A 26031-nucleotide genomic window follows, 5' to 3' on the forward strand; every position below is an offset into this window, starting at 1 on the left:
GTCTTTTCCACATCTGGGGACTTTGTTCAACTCTACAATCTTAAATGTTCTTGGTGTTATCAAGGATAGCCTATTCAGAATAACAACAGAAAATGCTGGAAACACTCAGCAGGCCAGGCAACATCCGTGGAGAGAAATTAGAGTCGACGTTTCGGGTCTAACCCTTTTTCAAAACTGGAAAGGAAATGAAATAGATCGAAAGGCAGGGCTGGGAAAGAACAAAAGAAGTGAAGAGACATTAAGAGGTATTCAAAACGAGACGAGATGGTGATAGGGCTAGTGGAGACAAAAGACGGCTCAGATTAGGCGTGAAATGTTCTGGTAGAATGAGAGACAGCTGCCATGTGGGAGAGAGGAAAAAAGGGGGGGGGAAAAGAGGGAAAAACCAAAACAAAGGGGTGGATAAAAAATATAAGTAAAAATGTATGCTCCTCCTCCTCACCCTTGGCACACTCCATTGGTTTTCTGTACCACAGGGAATTGACTTCTAGATCCTTGTTGTCATCTTCAAATCCCTCCATGATTTTGCTCCTCTCTACCTCCAGGATCTCCTCATGCATCCTTTGCTTGTTCAACTCTGGCCTAATTCTCATTCTATTCAGAATTGTATGTCAATAGATACTGGGCTTCAGCTGACACTGATGAACCATAGTTTAGGATGTTAGTTGAACCCTTTTTTTAAAAAAACTCCCTATTCTCTTCAAATACCACCCCATCTCTAATCTTCCTTTTGTTTCTGATGTCCTGGAATATATTGCTGCCTCACAGTCACAAGTACATTCCCACCACTCCACATTCAGGGCTGCCAAATCAAGCTTTTGTCCTACCCAAAGCACCAAGAGCATACTGATCAGAGTCATTATTGAGATTCTGTGCCCCTCCTTAACCTCTCTGTTTCCTTTTTGTCTCCTGCCCACATGCCACCTCTCGTATAGCCCATAGTTCCATCATTGACATCCTCAGTTTCATTATTTACACAATATCCCATTTGGCAACATTATTTAGTTGCATGATGTAATGAAATCTGTTTGTCTTGATCCTGTATTCGTTTTGCACTCATGTATATTACCCTCCCCCACTGTGTATAGTTTCACTTCCTCTTTCCCGACTAACCTGGGAGGTTCCAGGTCTTGGCTCTTGGCTCCGCCCCTGACTTCTCTTACATAAAGATCCCAGGATCTGTATGACTCATTCCTGTGAACCAGTCGGCGTGTTGAGATGTTAGCTCTGATCTTAGTGATTGAAAGCCAACTTGTTTAAGTCTATAACTTCTAGTTTTGTGGTTATTGAAGGCCCATCAATTTTAATCACTGAAGAATACTAGGATGGATCGACTCCTAAAACCAGAGCGTCTGGACTTGGATCCACATTCTGCTGAAGCATCAAATCAATTTGGACACTGGCTCAAATGCTTCGAACTCTTCGCGGGGGCCTCATCCGCTAGCGAGATAGATAAACTGAGTCTACTGACTACTCGCGTAAGTCATCGGATTTATTCGTTCATCCGGGACGCCACCTCTTACACGGAGGCCATCACTATCCTGAAGGCCCAATACTAGAGGCCGGTAAACGAAGTGTACGCCAGACATCTGCTGGCTACACGCAGGCAGCGACCAGAGGAATCAATGGACAATTTCTTACAGGGCCTAAAGGACCTGCCAACGCGTACTCTGACGAATTGGTCCGCAATTCCTTCATCACGGGCCTCAAATCGAATTATATCCGGCAGAGACTGCTGGAGGAGGAGGTCCTGGACTTAAAAAAGGCAGTGGCCACTGCGCGATCGCTGGACGTGGCCCAGAGAAACTCTGACTCTTATTCTTCCGGCCATGCGGCCCTCACCGCCTCGTGCGCGCCGAGGGGGCCGCCATCTTGGAATCAGCCATCTTCCCCATCCAGGTCTCAGACCAGCTCTACGCCGCCGGAGTCCCCACACAGTTCACCCAGGAGTCCTACTACAGCGGCAATGTCTCGAGGCCCGAAATGCTACTTCTGCGGCCAGGCCAAGCACCCCAGACAACGATGCCCAGCGAAGGACGCTACATGCTTCAAATGTAAGAAAAAGGGGCATTTTAGCAAAGTCTGCAGGGGGAATCCGATTTCCAACTCCGTCACCGTCTCGTGCGTGCCGTGCGGGCCGCCATCTTGGGATCCACCATCTTTTCCCGACTCAACGGCCGCCCAGGGCCCAACAGTGGCTTCGATCACGGTGGATCAATCCAGGCCACACCCGTTGACAAAATCCATGATGGACATACAGGTAAACGGGAATTTAATGAAATGTTTAATTGACTGTGGGAGTACTGAGAGTTTTATCCACCCTAGCCTGGTACGGCGGCACTCATTAACGGTAACCCCTACACGGAGCAGAATTGCTATGGCTGCTAAGCCCCACACTTCGGACATTTTGGGCTACTGTGTGGTAACACTGACTGTAAAAGGCACGGACTACAAGGATTTTAAACTCCTCGTGATGCCAGAACTCTGTGTTAATGTAATCTTGGGCCTGGACTTCCAGTGCCACCACGAAAGTGTCACGCTAGCATATGGCGGGTCCCAGCCGCCACTCACAGTCTGTGGCCTATCAACCTTAAAAATCAGCCCGCCCTCTTTATTCGCTAATCTCGCTCCGAACTGTAGGCCCATAGCGACCAAAAGTAGACGGTACAGTCTGGAAGACAGACACTTTATCAAGGCGGAAGTGGACAGACTCCTGCGGGAAGGCATTATTGAATGCAGTACCAGCCCGTGGCGTGCCCAAGTAGTCATAGTTAAAAATAGCGAAAAGAAACGGATGGTAATTGACTACAACCAGACTGTTAATATTTATACCCAGCTGGACGCCTACCCTTTACCCCGCATATCAGAAATGGTCAACCAGATTGCGCAATACCGAGTCTTCTCGACTATCGACCTCAAATCCGCGTATCATCAGCTCCCCATTAGAACAGAGGACCTCCCATACACCGCCTTTGAGGCGAACGGGCGCCTCTACCATTTTCTCAGAGTGCCCTTCGGGGTAACAAATGGGGTCTCGGTCTTCCAACGTGAGATGGACCGCATGGTTGACGAGAATAAACTACAAGCTACCTACCCCTATCTGGACAATGTCACTATCTGCGGGCACAACCAGCAAGACCACGATCTAAATCTTGCGAGATTTTTTAAAACTGCCCTAAAGCTGAATCTAACCTACAACTAAGACAAATATGTCTTCAACACAACCCGTCTCTGTATCCTCGGCTGTGTGGTGGAAGATGGGGTAATTGGACCGGACCCTGACCGATTACGCCCCCTAAAGGAACTGCCCCTGCCACACAATCCCAAAGCTTTAAAAAAGGTGCCTGGGATTTTTTTCGTATTATGCCCAATGGGTGTCCAATTACTCTGATAAGGCCCGACCCCTCATTAAATCGACGTCCTTCCCACTATCAGCTGAAGCTCGGGAGGCTTTCACCAGTATTAAACAGGACATTGAAAGGGCTGCAGTGTGTGCAATGGACGAATGCATTCCCTTTCAAGTCGAAAGCGATGCGTCAGACTTTGCCTTAGCTGCGACCCTCAATCAGGCTGGGAGACCTGTGGCCTTCTTCTCCCGAACCCTTCAGGGACCTGAAATCAGGCACTCTTCTGTCGAGAAGGAGGCACAGGCTATAGTGGAGGCAGTGCGGCACTGGAGACACTACCTAGCCGGCAAACGTTTCACCCTGCTCACCGACCAGCAGTCGGTGGCTTTCATGTTTAATAACAAAGGGGGAAAATCAAGAATGACAAAATACTCAGGTGGAGGATCGAACTATCCACGTTCGACTATGATATTATGTACAGGCCGGGAGCCCTTAATGAACCCCCAGACGCCCTATCGCGGGGAATGTGTGCCAGCATTCATACGGACAAATTACAGGGTCTCCACAACGACCTCTGTCACCCAGGGGTCACCCGACTATACCATTTTATAAAGTCCCGCAATCTGCCCCACTCCATCGAGGTCAGGGCAATGACCAGAGCCTGCTGCATCTGTGCGGAATGCAAGCCTCGTTTCTACAGGCCTGACCGTGCACACCTTATCAAAGCCACACGGTCATTCGAGCGCCTAAGTCTGGACTTCAAGGGACCCCTTCCCTCTGCCGACCGTAACGTATACTTCCTCAATATCATTGATGAATATTCCCGCTTCCCCTTCGCCATTCCCTGCCCAGACATGACCAATGCCACGGTCATCAAGTGTCTCTGTAATCTATTCTGCATGTTTGGCATGCCGAACTACATACACAGCGATAGGGGGACGTCATTCATGAGTGACGAGCTGCGCCAGTTCTTGCTCTCAAAGGGGATAGCCACTAGCAGAACCACTAGCTACAACCCCCGGGGTAATGGGCAAGTGGAAAGGGAGAATGCTACTGTTTGGAAGGCTGTCACGTTAGCCTTAAAGTCAAAAGGCCGTCCGACCTCCCGCTGGCAGGAAGTCCTCCCAGACGTGCTCCACTCCATAAGGTCTCTGTTATGTACTGCCACTAACGCTACCCCTCACGAAAAGATGTTCGTTTTCCCCCGGAAATCCACCTCGGGCATATCTCTACCCGCGTGGCTGACGTCTCCGGGGACAGTACTATTGCGGAAGCACGTGAGAGGCCATAAAACGGACCCCCTTGTGGAAAAGGTACAGCTCCTCCATGCAAACCCTCAGTACGCCTATATTGAATACTCTGACGGGCGAGAGGACACTGTTTCCATAAAAGACCTCGCTCCCTCGGGGAGCGGAGAGAACGATGGGAGACTACCCGATGAAGACCTACACTACAAAGAGACAGGACGCCCAGAGGTATCAATACCCAACTTTAACCTGGAGGACACTGCAGATAACTTGGAAGATACTGCGGAGGCCTGGACAGCGGAGGAACCAGAATCCACTCCCCTAGAGGCACCCCAACCGGCTTTGCGCCGATCACTGAGAACTGCAAAACCTCCTGACAGACTCACTTATACCAACTTTTAAGAAACATCACCCCAATAGACTAAATCTATAGAAGGGGTGAATGTAATGAAATCTGTTTGTCTTGATCCTGTATTCGTTTTGCACTCATGTATATTACCCTCCCCCACTGTGTATAGTTTCACTTCCTCTTTCCCGACTAACCTGGGAGGTTCCAGGTCTTGGCTCTTGGCTCCGCCCCTGACTTCTCTTACATAAAGATCCCAGGATCTGTATGACTCATTCCTGTGAACCAATCGGCGTGTTGAGATGTTAGCTCTGATCTTAGTGATTAAAAGCCAACTTGTTTAAGTCTATAACTTCTAGTTTTGTGGTTATTGAAGGCCCATCACATGAGTTTGCTTTCATGTGTGCCAAAGACAGTTAACTTTATCCCTCTGCCTCGTCCATCGACCCCAGATCTGAGGTCACTCTCCAACTGCATATCTGCCTGGATGAGCCCATACTTTCTCCGGGTCTTGAGCATTGGGTAAACTGAAATCATCCTCTTTAGCACCCACAGACTCCATTTCGTCTTGGACCTCAACTCAGCCAGGTTTGAATTCCCATCCTCCTCACCCTTGGCACACTCCATTGGTTTTCTGTACCACAGGGAATTGACTTCTAGATCCTTGTTGTCATCTTCAAATTCCTCTATGATTTTGCTCCTCTAGGATCTCCTCATGCATCCTTTGCTTGTTCAACTCTGGCCTAATTCTCATTCTTCACTCCCTCTGATTCATCTTTTGTGGCCATTCGTTCAGTCATTATGCTCCTGATTTTCAGAAACCTTCAGCATCTCTGCTTTGAGATCTCACTCCTGGTTTTCAAAAGCCCTAAAGATTCTTCTCCTTTACTGTCCTTTCATTTCTCCTTATCCTTTCCCCCATTCTTCCTCTTACTCAGTATTCAATCAATACCTACCGCCCTGTAAAGCACTCTTGAAACATCGTGAGGAATGCCACTGAAATTGAAGTTGAATCTGTGTGTGTTACTGCTCAGTAATACAGGCCTTTTCATTATCCTAGAGGTTGCACCTAATTCTACATTTTTAAAACAAAGAATATTGCAGACTCCTGAGTGGATAGTGTTTTGTAAAAATTTAATTTAAACAGTAACCTTTTAAACTATCATTTGTAATTTGTACCTTTTGCCATATACGGCTGCACCTGGATCCTGGAACTGGGCTTCCAACTCCTGAACCTCTTCCACCAGAGTCTTACATAAAGTTCTCCTAATGCTGAAAATGAACATTAAATGGATTCTTAAGTGGGCAGAAGCATTATAATAAAGATTATTCAATATATTAAATGAAAAAATCGAATTCTTTGTGCACAGGTCCCCAGGGGAAAAAAAATCAAATTTGGAAAAAACCTTTGCCCCTTCATAGTATGGTATATCACAAGTTCTGTGGAATGGCATTTTCAATTATGCATCAAGTTGTAGAAGGTTTGACAAAAAGCTTTTATAAAATGGAAATTAAATCAAAACAGAAATTGAAAGAAATTTTATATTGAGTTACAAAAAAAATCAAAAGTTTTACTGTTTTGATAAATCTATAAAAGTAAATCAGTTTTAAGACAAAAACTTTAGCACACTGAGTATCAGATAGTAGGTTCTACAGCAGGCAATGTGTAACTACAGCAGAAGTGTAGTGTGGACAGGAAGGAATGCAGCAGACACAGACTGACATGTTCAGAGACCATGAACATCTTCTGAAGATGGTTTCTTGTTTATTCAGTTTTGCCTGCTCCCATATTTTCCACCTCAGTATTCAGTAACACAGAACTGTGTCTATCCCTTGGAATAAGATACACATTTTCAGTTAAATCCTTTTCTACCTAGTACTTCAATTAATGGTTTCTTTTTACAAGAGCCTTGTAACTAGTTCAAAAATTGTCTGGGTTCATAATTTCCTGAAGTGAAGTAATGCAGTTCAAAATAATCTCTGTTCCCACATTCTGTTAAACGGTTCACTCCTGCAGCAAGTACCTGATGCCACTGAGTTAACTTTGAACAAAGTAATATTGTCATACTAACCTTTCAGCTTGTTTCTTCATAAAAGTTAAAAATAAGTAAAAACATTGACTTTTTCTTTCAAAAGTAAGAGTTTCACAAGAATTTGTACTTTTATTTTTGTCATACGTACACTTTGAAAATCACATCCCACAGAAGAGAAGTAATCGGGATGAAGAACAGGCCCATCCAAAAAACACCAGAGCTGAGCAACATTACAGCCTGCAGAAGTTAATAAAACACAAATTTCACAGTGTAAGTAGTAAATACATTTGCAACATCAAAAATTATTTTCAAAGTTGTACACTGATATTTCCAGGTTAATTGCAGCATATTTACTCCTAAACGTTAACTTGCTCTCTCAGGTTAGAATAATTCTAGGTGACTCAAACGTATGAGTAATTATCATCCCTCCCCCAAGCCCAATTTTATTTTCTCCTCTCAAGACAGAAATTCATACTGTTTCCTGGGAGCCTTTAGTCCTCCAGAGCCTGACCATTTTTCATGTGAAAGCCTGGACTGCAAGTGTCAAGAGGCTATTTGGTTATGGGAGAGGGAGCTTGTGTCAATGCCAAGCCTGTCCTTTCCTTAGCATACATCCACATTTTTCCAGCAGGAGCAATAGATAGGGATCAGGAGCAGCAACCCTGGTTAATGTTTCCTAGCCCGGGATCACTTAAGCCAATTGTAACATCCCCGCTAAATCATACAATCCTACAGCAGAGTAACAGACCAGTCAGCTCAGAGTCCAATGCTTTCCTTCATGAGCTACCTAATCCCACTACTAATTTCCATACTATTGAATTTTTTTTTCAAGCAACTATCGAATTCCCTTTTAACATAAGAACATAAGAACATAAGAAATAGGAGCAGGAGTAGGCCAATCGGCCCCTCGAGCCTGCTCCACCATTCAATAAGATCATGGCTGATCTGATCCTAACCTCAAATCTTCTATCACTCTGCATCCACCCGAACCCATGTGATCTCCTGGGAGAGGCGAAAAACCAGATAAAGACCCAATGGCCAATTTGGGAGAAAAAAATCTGGGAAATTCCTCTCCGACCCATCTAGGCGATCGAAATTCTTCCAGGAGATCACTCTGTCCCTATATTTTCTACAGTACTTACCTTCTGTAAAGGCGATCTCCACCCCAGCCAGGAACAGGAATAAAACCATCTCCTGAAATCTAACAGAATTAGAACACAGTAGGAGCAGAACAAGGCTACACGGCCCCTGGGCCCACTCCACTACCCACAGGGCCATGACCATTCCGAACCTAGACTCATGTCCAATTTCCTGCCCGCTCCCCGTAACCCTTAATTCCCTTTACTTCTAGGAAACTATCTATTTCTGTTTTAAATTTATTTAATGATGTAGCTTCCACAGCTTTCTGGGGCAGCAAATTCCACAAACCTACCACCCTCTGAGTGAAGAAGTTTCTCCTCATCTCAGTTTTGAATGAGCAGCCCCTTATTTTAAGATTATGCCCCCTAGTTCTAGTTTCACCCATCATTGGGAACATCCTCACCGCATCCACCCGATCAAGCCCCTTCACAATCTTATATGTTTCAATAAGATCGCCTCTCATTCTTCTGAACTCCAATAAGTAGAGTCCCAATCTACTCAACCTCTCCTCATATGACCACCCCCTCATCCCCGGGATTAACCGAGTGAACCTTCTTTGTACTGACTCGAGAGCAAGTATGTCTTTTCTTAAGTATGGACACCAAAACTGTATGCAGTATTCCAGGTGCGGCCTCACCAATACCTTGTACAGCTGCAGCAATACCTCCCTGTTTTTATATTCCAACCCCCTAGCAATAAAAGCCAACATTCCATTGGCCTTCTTAATCACTTGCTGCACCTGCATACTAACTTTTTGAGTTTCGTGCACCAGGACCCCCAGATCCCTTTGTACTACAGTACTTTCCAGTTTCTTGCCATTAAGATAATAACTTGCTCTATGATTTTTCCTGCCAAAGTGCATAACCTCACACTTTCCAGTATTGTATTCCATCTGCCAAATCTCTGCCCACTTACTTAGCCTGTCTATGTCCCTTTGCAGGTTTTTTTATGTCCTCCTCACTCACTACTTTCCGTCCCATCTTTGTATCATCTGCAAACTTCGATATGTTACACTCGGTCCCCTCCTCCAAATCGTTAATATAGATTGTAAAGAGTTGGGGACCCAGCACTGACCCCTGTGGAACACCACTAGTTATTGGTTGCCAATCTGAGAACGAACCATTTATCCCAACTCTCTGCTTTCTGTTAGAGAGCCAATCCTCCACCCACGCCAGAATATTACCCCCAATCCCGTGATTTTTTTATCTTGAGCAATAATCTTTTGTGTGGCACCTTGTCAAATGCCTTTTGGAAGTCTAAATACACTACGTCCACTGGTTCCCCTTTATCCACCCTGTATGTTACTTCCTCAAAAAACTCAAGCAAATTTGTTAAACATGACTTCCCCTTCATGAAACCATGCTGAGTTTGCCCTATTAAATTATGTTTATCCAAATGTCCCGTTACTGTCTCCTTAATAATGGACTCTAACATTTTACCAACCACAGATGTTAGGCTAACAGGTCTATAGTTTCCAGCCTTCTGCCTACTACCCTTTTTAAATAAGGGTGTTACATTAGCAGTTTTCCAATCTGCCGGGACCTTTGCTGAGTCCAGTGAGTTTTGGAAAATTATTACCAATGCATCCACAATCCCTACCGCTACTTCCCTCAAGACCCTAGGATGCAAGCCATCAGGTCCAGGGGATTTATCTGCCTTGAGTCCCATTATTTTACCAAGTACCACTTCCTTAGTGATTTTAATTGTATTTAGTTCCTCCCCCCCTAGAGCCCCCTGTTTGTCCAGTGTTGGGATATTCTTAGTGTCCTCTACTGTAAAGACTGATACAAAATAATTGTTCAGTGTTTTTGCCATCTCCATGTTTCCCACCATTAATTTCCCGGTCTCATCCTCTAAGGGACCAACATTTACTTTAGCCACCCTTTTTCTTTTTATATAACTATAGAAACTTTTACTGTCTGTTTTTATATTTTTTGCTAATTTACTTTCATAATCTATCTTCCCTTTCTTAATCAATCTTTTTGTTATTTTTTGCTGTCTTTTAAAGACTTCCCAATCTTCCATCCTCCCACTAGATTTGGCTACCTTATATGCCCTTGTTTTTAGTCGGATACTATCCTTAATTACTTTACTTAGCCACGGATGGCTATCTTTTCTTTTACACCCTTTTTTCCCTCAGTGGAATATATTTTTTTTGGAAGTTGTAAAATAACTCCTTAAATGTACACCACTGGTCATGTACCGTCTTACCCTTTAATCTATTTTCCCAGTCCACTCTAATTAATTCCGCTCTCATACCTTCATAGTCTCCTTTATTCAAGCTCAGCACGCTTGTTTGAGATCCAACCTTCTCACCCTCTAATTGAATATGGAACTCAACCATGTTATGGTCACTCATTCCAAGGGGATCCTTTACTAGGACATTTTAAATTAATCCTGTCTCATTACACAGGACCAAATCTAAGGTTGCTTGCCCCCTGGTCGGTTCAGTTACATACTGCTCAAGAAACCCATCCCTAATACACTCAATGAACTCTTCCTCAAGGCTGCTCTGCCCAATTTGATTTGTCCAGTTAATATGATAATTAAAATCCCCCATAATTATAGCTGTTCCCTTATTACAAGCCTCAACTATTTCCTGATTAATACTCCGTCCAACAGAGTTGCAACTGTTCGGAGGCCTATAGACTACACCCACTAGTGTTTTTTTCCCCTTATTATTCCTTACCTCCACCCAAACTGTTTCACTATCCTGCTCCTTTGACCCAATATCATTTCTCTGTATTATAGGGATTCCTTCCTTTATTAACATAGCCACCCCACCTCCTCTCCCTTCCTGCCTGTCCTTCCTGATTGTTAAATAACCTGGTATGTTTAATTCCCAGTCATGGTCACCCTGCAGCCATGTTTCTGTAATGGCCACAAGAGCATACCCATATGTCATTATTTGTGCCGTTAACTCATTCATTTTGTTACGAATGCTACGTGCATTCAGATAAAGAACTTTCAAATATGTTAAAAGGGAAACAAGCAACTGCTGCCCAGGCTGAGATCAATTAACTCAGTCTAGACCAGGGATTCAACCTGTGAACCATCTGGTCTCCATGGCTCAGTACCACATCACTTAGAACTTCCACTGCAAAGTTGCTTCCAAGAAGTTTTGTTTGCTTTTCCATACCACCCTACCTTCAACCGCTCTTAACTATCTAAAGCCCAAGTCCTCCCAAGACTTGAATGTTGCTTCCATATCTGGGAAGCTCTTCCAACATCTCTCACATTTCTGACTAGAAAATAAGGAAAAACTTTGCTGTCTGATGGACAGTCCTTCTCTCACCACTGCAACCTCACTTGTTTCTCTCTATTTTATCAATAATACTATGGCGCTTGCTCTTCTGAACTCTCCTCCACCCGCCCCCCCCCCCCACTTGTTCTACCTAAACTCCAAATATGCTAATCTACTTACTCTTCCTCCTCCTTCCTCAATGTATTGAGATCAAGATTCGTCATATCATATCCTACAGAAAACCTAGTTCCCCAAGACCTCAAAATTATGGAATTCCTCATCTTTTAGTCTTTTTGCGCTACAATCTACAGGCTTATAAAATCCTAGTTGCACATTACTACATCACTCATTCTGAGCTTACATAGAAACATAGAAGATAGGAGCAGGAGTAGGCCATTTGGCCCTTCAAGCCTGCTCCGCCATTCAATGTGATCATGGCTGATCATCCAAATTCAGTACCCTGTCCCTGCCTTTTCCCCATATCCCTTGATCCCTTTAGCCTTAAGAAATATATCCAACTCTTTCTTGAATATATTTAATGAACTAGCCTCCACCGCCCTCTGTGGCAGAGAATTCCACAGGTTCACCACTCTCTGGGTGAAGAAATTCCTCCTCATTTCAGTCCTAAATAGCTTACCCCTTATCCTTAGACTATGACCCCTGGTTCTGGACTCCCCGGCCATCAGAAACATCCTTCTTGCATCTAGTCTGTCCAGACCTGACAGAATTTTATAGGTTTCGATGAGATCCCCTCTCAATCTTCTAAACTCCAGTGAGTATAAGCCCAATCAACACAATCTCTCCTCATACGTCATTCCTGCCATCCCAGGTATCAGCCTGGTGAATCTTCGCTGCACTCCCTCCATGGCAAGAACGTCCTTCCTCAGGTAAGGTGACCAAAACTGCACACAATACTCATCTTACTTCATCTTTTCTCTTGCTTTCAACCTTGGTGGGACCATACACCTACCCTTTCCTTCATGAGCTCCCTAATCCCACTACATACATGGCCTTAGCCTTTCACCTAATTTCTCAATTAAAAACATCTCATGCACTGAGCCATTGGGGAGAGAGAGACAGAGAATACCCTGACAGTTTTAAGTTATCATCAATACTTTCAAATAGCTTAACAATGATGACGATTTATCAAATACATTTTGCTACTATGTCAGTATTTTGAGGATAGTGAAATAGGTTTTGGGGCTTGGGAGAAGCATTTCAAAAGAATTTGAAAGAATACACATAAAATCATTGTGCCTAAAAATAATCAAATGAAAAACTAGTGTTCCACATTAATCAGGCAACTCAATGAACAACTCGTTTATTAGGAAATCATGTAACTTCTTCTGGCACAATAATGTGGTTTACAATCAGAGTTTATTTAAAAATATATATGAGTGATGTAAATGATTTTTGCAATTGGGCGATATACAAAATATTTAAACATGGCAGAATAGCAGAGTGCCTTGATAAGCAGAAAGGCCCAGAAACATTGCTGCTCCTTGGAAATGCTGGGTAGACCGCTTTCAAGATTGGAAAATACTTTTAAGACAAATTTTTATTTTTCCCAATCTGGTGAATTCATTATATTCAGAAGGGTGTGATTTTGAACCAGAATTTTTTTTCATGAAATTATATAATCTTCTGATGATCAGAATACAAAAGCTAAACAGTGGAATTCTGGTTAGTGATATTCAGTAACTTCTGCTATGAGCCATTATTTTGTAACATAATGGCCTGGAATTTGCAGTTGTTAATGACGGCAAAACTGTCAGCGCACACCATCATTACTGTGTAAAACTGACAGCATCTTCTGGCATCCGCACATGCACAGTTAAACGCGAAAATCCAGAAGTTGCTGTCAGGGATACCCTACATCACCATAGGGTGCGCCGTTGCTGTCTTCGCAGATGCGATCAATACAGAATCACTGATTTGATGTGAACTTCAACCTTTTACACACTATTTTCACTAAAAACCGATGAAAATGTTACACCTTGTTCAATCAGGAGTAACTGAGTTTTTAACGGCATACTATTTCACAATTACTGCTGAACTACCTTTCTGGCCCAGAAAAACTAATTTTACAAGTGTGGAGTCTCATTCCCTCAGAAGTACATTTAAAAATTGCATGATTTTTTAAATATTTTTTTTTTTTTAAAAGTTTGTTTGATATTTCAGCTTTTCCCTTAATCCCATGCGCATGTCCGAATTTTTATTTCGCTTTCAGTTCAATGATTAAAATGTGAATTATATTCCATGCATTTTACTTCCTGCTTTGCTGTCTGAGAATTCTTCATTCTGATCGGCATGTTGCCTGCCCCGTTTCTGGATTGCACAGATTCCCTATAAATGGCGGCAAATTCAAAGAGACGTTGGAATGGAGGAAATCTATGCTATTGAGCCCGCTAAATCTTTGTGGCCAGCTTTTTTGAGGTCCCTTCGCCGCTGACCGCAAAATCCGGGCCATTATCTCAGTTGTTTGAGCTGTCAATCATTTACTACATACAACAAATAGCAGACAATTGGACAACTTTTAAAGAAAAGGCCACTGTGGCCATCAGTATTTTATCAATGGTAATAAAAATTGGGAGAGATGTAAAACGGGCTACCGATTTGCTATCACCCATTTTACATTATTGCAGTCAAAATCTACCCCAATAACCCTAAATACGATCTTGACCATGAACGGCAGTGAGTTGAATTCATGGAAAGCCCAGCGTATGTGCGGCAAGTGACATCATTGGACTGGATGAAATCCTGAAGTCATGACACTGTCACTGTTCACTTCGTACCCAATAAACCTGCTAACAATTCGTGACTCTCACACAATGCCCCACATCAGTCACCGCAGCTCTCACCCAGAGTATTTAGTCTGACGGAGTGATTAGCGACAATGTGGGTACTTCCGGTTTTCAGTTGACCCGTGATGTCATCTTGGGCATGAGCTGGGCCACTCGATGATGTCATTCTCAGAGCATCTACGGTTTTGCTAATGATGTTACTTACAATGACGTCACCCTCACCATGAAATGTGCCTCATTAAACCAACCTTGCAGCTCAAACTATGTAAAATAGTCAGTGCTGTGGATTTCACTCAGCAAATTAGACAGCATTTACGGAAAGTGAAAGAGAGTTAAGGTTTCACGTTCTGATGAAAGGTCAGTGACCTGAAACGTTAACTCTGTTTCTCACCACAGATGTTGCCTGACCAGCATTTTGTTATATCACTCAACTAATGATTGGGAGGAGGTCAACAGGGCAGGCCGTACATGGCCATGCGAGAGTTATCTTGCTTTTCTAGGTGACCCTCCACATTATCAGGTGGACGCCACTGTCCTGGCTGCACTGGAGCAGCTGCACTGAAGCAGCCAGTCTGTGACAATGACTGGATCAAATTACACATTGTAGAGACTTTGCATTACTCTCCAGCAGACAGGATCAAATTACACATTCCTGACAAACTGTTGAGTGTGTCTTGTCCTCCAAGGGGACCAATCAGAAAGCTGGTCCAACCCACTTAAAGAAACATTGAAGATAGGAGCAGGAGTAGGCCATTCGGCCCCTCGAGCCTGCTCCGCCATTCAATGAGATCATGGCTGATCATCCAAACTCAGTACCCTGTCTTCTCCCCATATCCCTTCAGCCTTAAGAAATATATCTAACTCCTTCTTGAATATATTTAATGAATTGGCCTCAACTGCCTTCTGTGGTAGAGAATTCCACAGGTTCACCACTCTCTGGGTGAAGAAATTCCTCCTCATCTCTGTCCTAAATGGCTTACCCCTTATCTTTAGACTGTGACCCCTGGTTCTGGACTCCCCCGCCATTGGGAACATCCTTCCTGCATCTAGTCTGTCTAGTCCTGTTAGAATTTTATCAGTTTCAATGAGATCGCCTCTCATTCTTCTAAACTCCAGCGAGTATAAGCCCAATCGACCCAATCTCTCCTCATAAGTCATTCCTGCTATCCCAGGTATCAGTCTGGTGAATCTTCACTGCTCTCCCTCCATGGCAAGAGCATCCTTCCTCAGATAAAGCAACCAAAACTGCACACAATACTCAAGGTGTGGTCTCACCAAGGCCCTGTACAACTGCAGCAAGACATCCTTGTTAATAACAACAGAAAATGCTGGAAAAACTCAGCAGGCCAGGCAACATCCGTGGAGAGAAAATAGAGTTAACGTTTCGGGGCAAACCCTTTGTCAAGACTGGAAAAGCACAGGAAATGAAATAGATTAAAAGGCCAGGCTGGGAGAGAACAAAAGAGGTGAAGAGACATTAAGGGGTATTCAAAACGAGACAAGATGATGATAGGACTAATGGAGACAAAAAACGGCTCAGATTCTTGTTCATCCTTGTTCCTGTACTCGAATCCTCTCGCTACGAAGGCCAACATACCATTTGCCTTCTTAACCGCCTGCTACACTTGCATGCTTATCTTCAGCGACTGCTGCACAAGGACACCCAGGTCTCGTTACACTTCCCCTTCTCCCAATCTATTGCCGTTCAGATAATAATCTGCCTTCCTGTTTTTACCACCAAAGTGGATAACCTCGCATTTATCCACATTATACTGCATCTGCCATGCATCTGCCCAATCACCCAACCTGTCCAAATCATACTGGAATTTCTCGGCATCCTCCTCACAGCACACACGCCCACCCAGCTTTGTGTCATCTGCAAACTTGGAGATGTTACATCTAGTTCCCTCGTCTAGATCATTAATATATATTGTGAATAGCTGGGGTCCTACCACCGATCTCTGTGGTGCCCCACTAGTTACGGCCTGCCACTCGGAAAAAGACCCGTTTATTCCAACTCTTTGCTTCCTGTCTGCCAGCCAGTTCTCTATCCAAGTCAGTACCTTGCCCCCAATCCCATGTGCCTTAACTTTACACGCTAATCTCTTATGTGGGACCTTATCGAAAGCCTCCTAAAGTCCAAATACACTACATCCACTGGTTCTCCCTTATCTATTCTACCAGTTACATCCTCAAAAAATACCAGTAGATTAGTCAAGCACGATTTACCTTTTGTAAATCCATGTTGACTTTGTCCGATCCTGTCACTGTTTTCCAAGTGCTCTGATATTACATCTTTTATAATGGACTCTAGCATTTTCCCCACTACCGATGTCAGGCTTACTGGTCTATAATTCCCCGTTTTCTCTCTACCACCTTTTTTGAATAGTGGGGTAACATTAGCTACCCTCCAATCCATGGGAACTGTTCCAGAATCTATAGAATTTTGGAAGATGACTAGCAATGCATCTACTATTTCTAGGGCCACTTCCTTAAGTACCCTAGATGTAGATCATCAGGCCCTGGGGATTTATCGGCCTTCAATCCCGTCAATTTCCTTAACACCATTTCCCTACAAATACTGATTTCATTCAGTTCTTCCCGACCCTATTTTCCCCGACATCTCTGGGAGGTTATTTGTGTCTTCCTTTGTGGAGACAGAATCAAAGTATGTATTTAATTGGTCTGCCATTTCTTTGTTCCCCATTATAAATTCCCCTGATTCTGACTGCAAGGGACCTACACTTGACTTCACCAATCTTTTTCTCTTCACATATCTATAGAAGCTTTTACAGTCAGTTTTTATGTTCCCTGCAAGCTTACTCTCATACTCTATTTTCCCCCTCTTAATTAATCCTTTTGTCCTCCTTTGCTGAATCCTAAACTGCTCCCAATCCTCAGTTTGCTGCTTTTTCTGGCCAATTTATATGTGCTCTCCTTGGATCTTATGCTATCCCTAATTTCCCTTGTTAGCCACGATTGAGTCACCTTTTTTGTTTTATTTTTATGCCAAACAGGGATGAACAAATTCTGTAGTTCATCCATGCGATCTTTAAATGTTTGCCATTGCCTATCCACCGTCAACCCTTTAAGTAACATTCCCCAATCCATCCTACCCAGCTCGCGCCTCATACCATCGTAGTTTCCTTTATTTAAATTCAGGACCCTAGTCTCTGAGTCAAATACTTCACTCTCCATCTTAATGAAGAATTCTATATTATGATCACTCCGCCCCAAGGGGCCTCACACAACAAGATTGCTAATTAATCCTCTCATTACATAATACCCAGTCTAAGATGGCTTGATCTCTAGTTGGTTCCTCGACATATTGGTCCAGGAAACCATCCCATATACACTCCAGGAATTCCTCCTCCACAGTATTGTTACTAATTTGGTTAGCCTAATCTATATGTAGATTAAAGTCACCCATGATAACTGCTGTGCCCTTATTGCACGCGTCTCTAATTTCCCGTTTAATGCCATCCCCAACCTCAGCTTTACTGTTTGGGGGTCTGTGTACAACTCCCACTAATGTTTTCTGCCCTTTGGTATTTCTCAGCTCTACCCATACAGATTCCACGTCATCAGAGCTAATATCCTTCCTTGTGGTGCAAATAAATACAGCCACCCTTCTATTCCTTTCTCGCTCATGTACTTCCCCTTAAATGCATCTATATGGTAGTTACCGCAACTACTCCATGTAGTAGCAAGTTCCACATTCTAACCACTCTCTGGGTAACGAAGCATCTTCTGAATTCCCTATTGGATTTATTAATGACCATCTTATATTTATAGCCCCTAGTTTTTGTCTCTCCACAAATGGAAACATCTCTACGTCAACCCTATCAAAGTCACAATTTTAAAGACCTCTATTAGGTCTCCCCTCAGTCTTCGCTTTTCTAGAGGAAAGAGCCCCGGTCTGTTAAATCTTTCCTGAGTTATACCCTCTGAGTTCTGGTATTATCCTTGTAAATCTTTTTTGCACCTTCTCCAGTGCCTCGATATCCTTTTATCTCGCTGTAGTTGCAGGCCTCCTAGGATCTCTGCTAATTTGTTTAGTTACACTATAATGTTAGGAAAACAACACAAAGAAGGCAGTAAGTGCAGTTTACAATTAAATCAGGAACACTAGTGTATATCGAAAACCAGCAGGGTTTAAGGTTCTAAGCACCGGAGTGCTTAGAATTTCTCCCAACACAAAGACCGAAAGATGTCCCAGACTCGGGGCCATTAACCCAATACGCATGGGACCGAGGATGGCTTATCACAGATTTAACACCGGAGTGCTCAGAAGCAAATGGATTTTTAAGATTGGTGGGAAAAAGACAGGCAGACTATCTATAAAGACAGATTCTTTTCCACCATTCTCTCTCGCTCGCTCCTGCTCCAACAAGACAAGTAGTACCAGAGAAAGCCGACGAGCAGAGCGATCGAAATCGGGGTAAGCATAGTCTCTCAGAAGAGAAGTTTTTGGGCTATTCCGAGGGTGGGAGCTTCGTTTGGTTCAGCCAGGTGAAGGGGTTTATGCGACTGGGTAATTCGTTGGTAGGGGTGGAATCAGCGTCCACCATAGCAATAAGGGAAGTACTGCTTGTTATAGACTCCAGTTTTGTACCGTATGTATGTTGATTGTAATCTGGATTTTATTCTCCACAGGGATTGTGATTTCGTTTAGTAGTGCATGTTTTAGCCAGTGTATGTTAGACCAAATAAATACAAGTTTGATTTTTCACCGAAGCATTCCTGTCCGTGACTTACTTCATTTACACTCTGAATAATAATTCCCGGGTATAGAACTTTCGTAAGGCGGGGGCGATTTGAATCATCCGTCTAGCAATTGGGCTAGGATCAAAAACTGCTTACATCTCCTGGCGACCAGCGGCAGGATCTGGGTTAAAGGAGTGTAAAAACTGCCTACAACCGCCAGGGTTTAAGAGGTTGCTCAGACTGAACAGATTTCATCACTGATTTTAATCTTTTTTGGAGATCTCCCCTCCCCCTATCCACTGACTCCAATCTCATCATTACCTGCTCAGCCCATTTATACCTCCTCTCCAAAATTCAGAAATGAGACTCTCTCAACACAGCTGTCATTTCAGCTGGCTCTTGTTCCACTGAACTTCGCTCAGCTTGCCTCATTACTCACGACTCTGATTCATGAGGTTGTGAGTTCAAACTCCAGTCCAGGACTTGAGAACATAACCCAGGCTAATACTTCAGTGCAGTACTGAGGGAGTGCTGCAATGTCAGAGGATGAGACATTAAACTGAAGCTCGTTCTGCCTGTTCAGGCGGATGTACAATATAACATGGTACCTTTTATTTGAAACGCAGGAAGTTCTCCCAGTGTCCTGGCCAATATTTGTGTCTCAACCAATACCACAAAAAATAAATTAACTGTTTATTCATCTAATTTGCTGACTGTGATAATTTGCTGTGTGCAAACTGGCCATTACCATTTTGTATGCATCAGTGGCTACATTTTAAAAGTAATTAATTGTCTGTGAAGCACTTTGGAGCATCTGAAAGAGAAGAATGGTGCTATATCAATGCAGGTACTTTCTTTCTTTCTGAGCTACATTTTCTTTCCTTTCCCCCCCCCTTTTTACATACCCAAATCTGTGATTCTCTAATGTTATGTGCTGCTTTGATGATTTAAGGCAATTCTGCCTCAGTCATCTCTTCACCTGGGTAGCCAGTCCCTCTACATCTCCAGCTCTGACTACATTTATGTCTGGATCCTTCACATCTTCCCTCAGTATTGCCCCAGTCAGCTGCTATCCACTGCTATCTTTGTCTGATGGCTAAATCTATTCTCACCCTCAACAACTTTACTCAACTCTACTCACTTTCTCTGGACAAAAGGTGTCATTATTGGAATCTGCACCGAGCCTATGGCGTTTCAAGTGCTCATCTAAATGCTTCTTGAATGTTGTGAGGGTTCCTGCCTCTACCACCCTTTCAGGCAGTGAGTTCCAGATTCCAACCACCCTCTGGGTGAAAAAGTTTTTCCTCAAATCCCCTCTAAACCTCCTGCCCCTTACCTTGAAACTATGCCCCCTGGTTATTGGCCCCTCTACTAAAGGGGAAAAGTTCCTTTCTATCTACCCTATCTATGCCCCTCATAATTTTATATACCTCAATCAGGTCCCCCCCTCAGCCTTCTCTGCTCTAAGGAAAGCAACCCCAGCCTGTCCAGTCTCTCTTCATAGCTGAAGCGCGCCAGCCCAGGTAACATCCTGGTGAATCTCCTCTGCACCCTCTCCAATGCAATCACATCCTTCCTATAGTGCGGCAACCAGAACTGCACACCGTATTCCAGCTGTGCACCAACTAGCATTTTGTACAGCTCCATCATAACCTCCCTGCTCTTGTATTCTATGCCTCGACTAATGAAGGCAAGTATCCCATATGCCTTTTTAACCACCTTATCTACCTGTCCTGCTGCCTTCAGGGATCTATGTACATGCACACCAAGGTCCCTCTGATCCTCTGTCCTTCCTAGGGTCCTACCATTCATTGTGTATTCCCTTGCCTTGTTAGTCCTCCCAAAATGCATCACCTCACACTTTTCAGGGTTAAATTCCATTTGCCACTGTTCTGCCCATCTAACCAACCCATCTCTATCATCCTGTAGCCTGAGGCTTCCCTCCTTGCTATTTACCACTCCACCACTTTTCGTGTCGTCTGCGAACTTACTGATCATACCTCCTACATTCATATCTAAATCATTAATGTGCACTACAAACAGCAAAGGACCCAGCACCAATCCCTGCAATACACCACTGCACACAGGCTTCCAGTCACAAAAATAACCTTCGACCATCTCCCTCTGCCTCCTGCCACTAAGCCAATTTTGGATCCAATGTGCTAAATTGCCCTGGATCCCATGGGCTCATAGAAACATAGAAGATAGGAGCAGGAGTAGGCCATTCGGCCCCTCGAGCCTGCTCCGCCATTCAATGTGATCATGGCTGATCATCCAAATTCAGTACCCGGTTCCTGCTTTCTCCCCATACCCCTTGATCCCTTTAGCCTTGAGAAATATATCCAACTCCTTCTTGAATATATTTAATGAATTGGCCTCTACTGCCTTCTGTGGTAGAGAATTCCACAGGTTCACCACTCTCTGGGTGAAGAAATTCCTCCTCATTTCTGTCCTAAATGGCCTATCCCTTATCCTTAGACTCCTGGTTCTGGACTCCCCGACCATCAGGAACATTCTTCCTGCATCTAGTCTGTCCAGTCCTGTCAGAATTTTAGAAGTTTCAATGAGATCCCCTCTCATTCTTCTAAACTCCAGCGAGTACAAGCCCAATCGATCCAATCTCTCCTCATAAGTCATTCCTGCCATCCCAGGTATCAGCCTGGTGAATCTTCGCTGCACCCCCTCCATGGCAAGAACATCCTTCCTCAGATAAGGCGACCAAAACTGCACACAATACTCAAGATGTGGTCTCACCAAGGCCCTGTACAACTGCAGCAAGACATCCTTGTTCCTGTACTCAAACCCTCTCGCTACGAAGGCCAACATACCATTTGCCTTCTTAACCGCCTGCTGCACCTGCATGCTTACCTTCAGCGACTGGTGCACAAGGACACCCAGGTCTCGTTGCACTTCCCCTTCTCCCAATCTATTGCCATTCAGATAATAATCTGCCTTCCTGTTTTTGCTACCAAAGTGGATAACCTCCACATTATATTGCATCTGCCATGCTTCTGCCCAATCACCCAACCTGTCGAAATCATCCTGGAGTTACTCGACATCCTCCTCACAGCACACACGCCCACCCAGCTTTGTGTCGTCTGCAAATTTGGAGATATTACATCTAGTTCCCTTGTCTAGATCATTAATATATATTGTGAATAGCTGGGCTCCAAGGACCGAACCCTGCGGTACCCCACTAGTCACTGCCTGCCACTCGGAAAAAGACTCGTTTATTCCAACTCTTTGCTTTCTGTCCGCCAACCAGTTCTCTATCCAAGTCAGTACCTTGCCCCCAATCCCATGTGCCTTAACTTTACACGCTAATCTCTTATGCGGGACCTTATCGAAAGCCTTCTGAAAGTCCAAATACACCACATCCACTGGTTCTCCCTTATCTATTCTACCAGTTACATCCTCAAAAAATACCAGTAGATTAGTCAAGCACGATTTACCTTTTGTAAATCCATGTTGACTTTGTCCGATCCTGTCACTGTTTTCCAAGTGCTCTGCTATTACATCTTTTATAATGGACTCTAGCATTTTCCCCACTACCGATGTCAGGCTTACCGGTCTGTAATTCCCCGTTTTCTCTCTACCACCTTTTTTGAATAGTGGGGTAACATTAGCTACCCTCCAATCCATGGGTACTGTTCCAAGAAGGCTCTTACCTTCTTGACCAGTCTCCCATGTGGGACTTTGTCAAAAGCCTTACTGAAGTCCATGTAGACTACATCAACTGCACTACCCTCATCTACACACCTAGTCACCCCCTCGAAAAATTCAATCAAATTGGTTAGACATGGTCAGTCAGTTCTGACTAATCTAGCTGAATTTTTTTTGAGGTCACTAGCATGGTGGATAGGGGAGTGTCTATGGGATGTTCTCTATATGGACTTCAAGGAGGCAGCTGATAAGATTCCATACAAGAGATTGTTAGCAAAAATGAGAACGCACGGAATTGGAAGTAACCTTGTGACATGGGTTGGTGATGCTTGGGAGGTAGGAGACAGAGTTAAAATGAAGAGAAATGGTGTTCTCCAGGGATCTGTACTGGGGCCTTAGCATTTTACCATATATATTAATGATCTGGATGAAGGAATACAGAGGTGATTATCCGTGTTTGCAGCTGACACTAAGTTAGGAGGCACAGTGTGTTGTATGGATGCGAGGAGGAAGTTACAAAAGAGACAGGCTAAGTGAGTGAGCAAAATTATGGCAGATGGAGTTCAACGTGGGGAAGTGTGAGGTCATCAAGTTCGGATCTGAGGATGACAAACTGGAGTATTTTCTTAATGGCGAGAGTCTAGGAGCTGTGGAGGAGCAAACTGACTTCGGTGTCCATGTACACAAATCACTAAAAGCTAGTGCACAGGTACAAACAATAATCAAAAAGGCTCATGGAATATTGGCCTTTATCTCAAGGGCACTGGAATTCAAAAGTGAGGAAGTGATGCTTCAATTGTACAGAGTTTTGGTCAGACCCTATCTGGAGTATTTTTTGAACCACCAAACCTCAGGAAGGATACATTGGCCTTGGAAGGGGTATAGCACAGATTCACCAGGTTGATACCAGAGCTTAAAGGGTTAAATTATGAAGCCAGGCTGCATAAATTTGGCTGGTATTTCCTGGAGTTTAGAAGTATGAGGGATAATCTAATCAAGGTGTTTAATGTGATGATGGGATTTGATAGGGTAGATACAGAGAAACTATTTCCTCTGATGGAGGAATCCAGAACAAAGGGGGCATCATCTTAAAATTAGAGTTATATCATTCAGGAGTGAAATCAGGAAGCACTTTTTCACACAAAATGTAGTGGAAATCTGGAACTCACTTCTCCCAAAAGGCTGTGGATACTGGGTCGAGTGAAATTTTCAAGACTGAGATTGATTGATTTTAGCTGGTAAGGTAACAATTGAATGGCAGAACAGGCTTGAGGAGCCAGTTCCTATATTAAACCCATTGGCTGCCCCTCTGTGATATGAGTCACCGTATTTGACTCTCGTCTTTTACCTGCTATTTCCCTCCCTTTGCATTGTTGTATCCCATGAGGCTAGACATTTTCCAGTTGTGATGAAGGGTCTACATTTGAAATGTTAACATATATTTTTCTTTTTATTGATGTAGATGGACCTGCTGTGTATTTAAAGCATTTTCTGTTTTTATTTCAGATTTCCAGTTTTGCTTTTTCTATCATACGTACAGTTGTACATCAGCTTCCCTGTTAGAGAACAATATTGTGCTATAGCAAACAATAAATTTGAAGTCTCAAATATATATTTATTTGTAATAACAGAAAACACTGGAAACACTCTGCAGGTCAGGCAGCACCTGTGGAGAGGGAAACAGAGTTAACGTTTCAGGTCTGTGACCCTTCGTCAGAATTGGAAAAAGTTAGAGATTTAACAGATTTTAAGCAGATGCAGAGGCAGGGAAAGGGGGGAGGGGAGGAAAGAACAAAAGGGACGGTCTGTGATAGGGTGGAAGGCAGGAGAGGTTAAATGTTGCAAATGGGGATGGCAGAATCATCAACAGCTGCCGCCTGAAAAAAATCAGGGCAGAGGTTATGGTCTGAAATTGTTGAACTCTATGTTGAGTCCAGAAGGCTGTAAAGTGCCTAATAGAAAGACGAGGTGCTGTTCCTCGAGCTTACGTTGAGCTTCATTGGAACAGTGTAAGAGGCCGAGGACAGAGAGGTCAGAGTGGGAGTGGAGCGGAGAATTAACGTGACAAGCGACTGGAAGCTCATGGTCACCCTTACGGACTGAACGGAGGTGTTCTGCAAAGCGGTCACCCAATCTGTGTTTGGTGTCCCCAATGTAGAGGAGACCGCACCGTGAGCAGCGAATACAGTATACTAGATTGCAAGTAGCACCAGTAAATCGCTGTTTCACCTGGAAGGAGTGTTTGGGGCTTTGGACAGTGGGAAGGGAGGAGGTAAAAGGGCAGGTGTTGCATCTCCTGCGCTTGCACGGGAAGGTGCCATGGGGAGGGGAGGGGCTGTTCGGGGTGATTTGAGGCGTGGACCAGGGTGTTGCAGAGGGTGCAGTCCCTTCAGAATGCTTCGGTCTCTCCACGGATGCTGCCTGACCTGCTGAGTGTTTCCAGCAGTTTATGTTATTATTTCAGATTTCCAGCATCTGCAGTATTTTGCTATTATATATTTATTTGTTCTTGCTTTTGACTGGCTCACAATATCTGTCATCAAGTGCTATACAACAAAAATACCTCTCATCTTCTGAATGACTTGACATGCTTCTGCCGCCTGTTAAAACTGTAGTCAAAACAATATTTTTTTACCCTACTGTGTAAGATGCTGCATGAAGAAAATGAAAGTTGGGTTACAGAATGTAATTGAAGTAAAAGGAATATCCTAAATACAACATTTTTGTAGCTTTCAAAATGAGTACAATTCTATTTCTGCAAGAAATTCCCTTCACTTTTGTTTTGCAACTAAACGTTAAAGATAAATACAAAAACTAAAGACAATATAGTTAAGATGCATTTTTATTACATCTCCATACTTAAAACATCACAAAGTGAAATAGTAATCTGAACAGGTTTAAATCAAGGTTGATCATAAAGTAACAGATTTTCTCTCTCAAAATCATGAGACTCCTCAGTTAGCATTAAAACAGCTGGTACCCTCCCAACTGATATTGTCACCAAATTAATCATTATGTGCTCAACTTGACAGTGCCTGTAAATTTTCAGATCTCTGCTGTGCGGGATACCCAAGTGTATCCATATTCCAGACAAGCACCAAAACACTTTAGACAGATGTGTCTAGCTATAGTTTTGAGTGGGACGAAAAGTTTCGAATGAAAAGTGCAATTATTTATTTTTTCACATTTGGATGAACAAACCCACAAGGACAGGATTATAATTATTTTCATGAACTTTAATTTGCTTTTATTAAGGCACAAGAACAGTTGTAGTAAATGTCACAGCTTCTTTCATCGCTTACTTAAGACATGTCGGGACGATTTAAATCATTGTGGCCCACAGATGAGTGATGTGTTTGTTTTTAAAAGGCCTCTTTAAGGGCCACTGATTGACTAGATTTCCTTCCTCTCCCTCCCCTTCCCCATAAATCTCAATGTTTCTGAAACTAGCTGTAGTCTTAAGTACTTTTTCATAATCATGGGGATTCAGTTCTATTAGC

The 26031-nt window shown here is 43.5% G+C and overlaps 1 protein-coding gene across 1 annotated transcript in view; it reads right to left on the minus strand.

Annotated features, from left to right (window-relative positions):
* atp8a1 (ATPase phospholipid transporting 8A1) overlaps positions 1-26031 on the minus strand; it is a 546817-nt gene that overhangs the window by 11428 nt on the left and 509358 nt on the right. Inside the window, exons 35-38 of the mRNA XM_085969404.1 lie at positions 12841-12899; positions 11418-11421; positions 7122-7210; positions 6120-6212 (exon numbers count right to left, since the gene is read on the minus strand). Coding sequence (XP_085825530.1) covers positions 6120-6212; positions 7122-7210; positions 11418-11421; positions 12841-12899 — 245 coding nt within the window. The remainder of the gene's footprint in view (positions 1-6119; positions 6213-7121; positions 7211-11417; positions 11422-12840; positions 12900-26031) is intronic.

The sequence above is a fragment of the Somniosus microcephalus genome, chromosome 2 (assembly GCF_052327205.1).
Source record: "Somniosus microcephalus isolate GS21.2 chromosome 2, FLI_Smic_1.0, whole genome shotgun sequence".
NCBI lineage: Eukaryota > Metazoa > Chordata > Chondrichthyes > Squaliformes > Somniosidae > Somniosus > Somniosus microcephalus.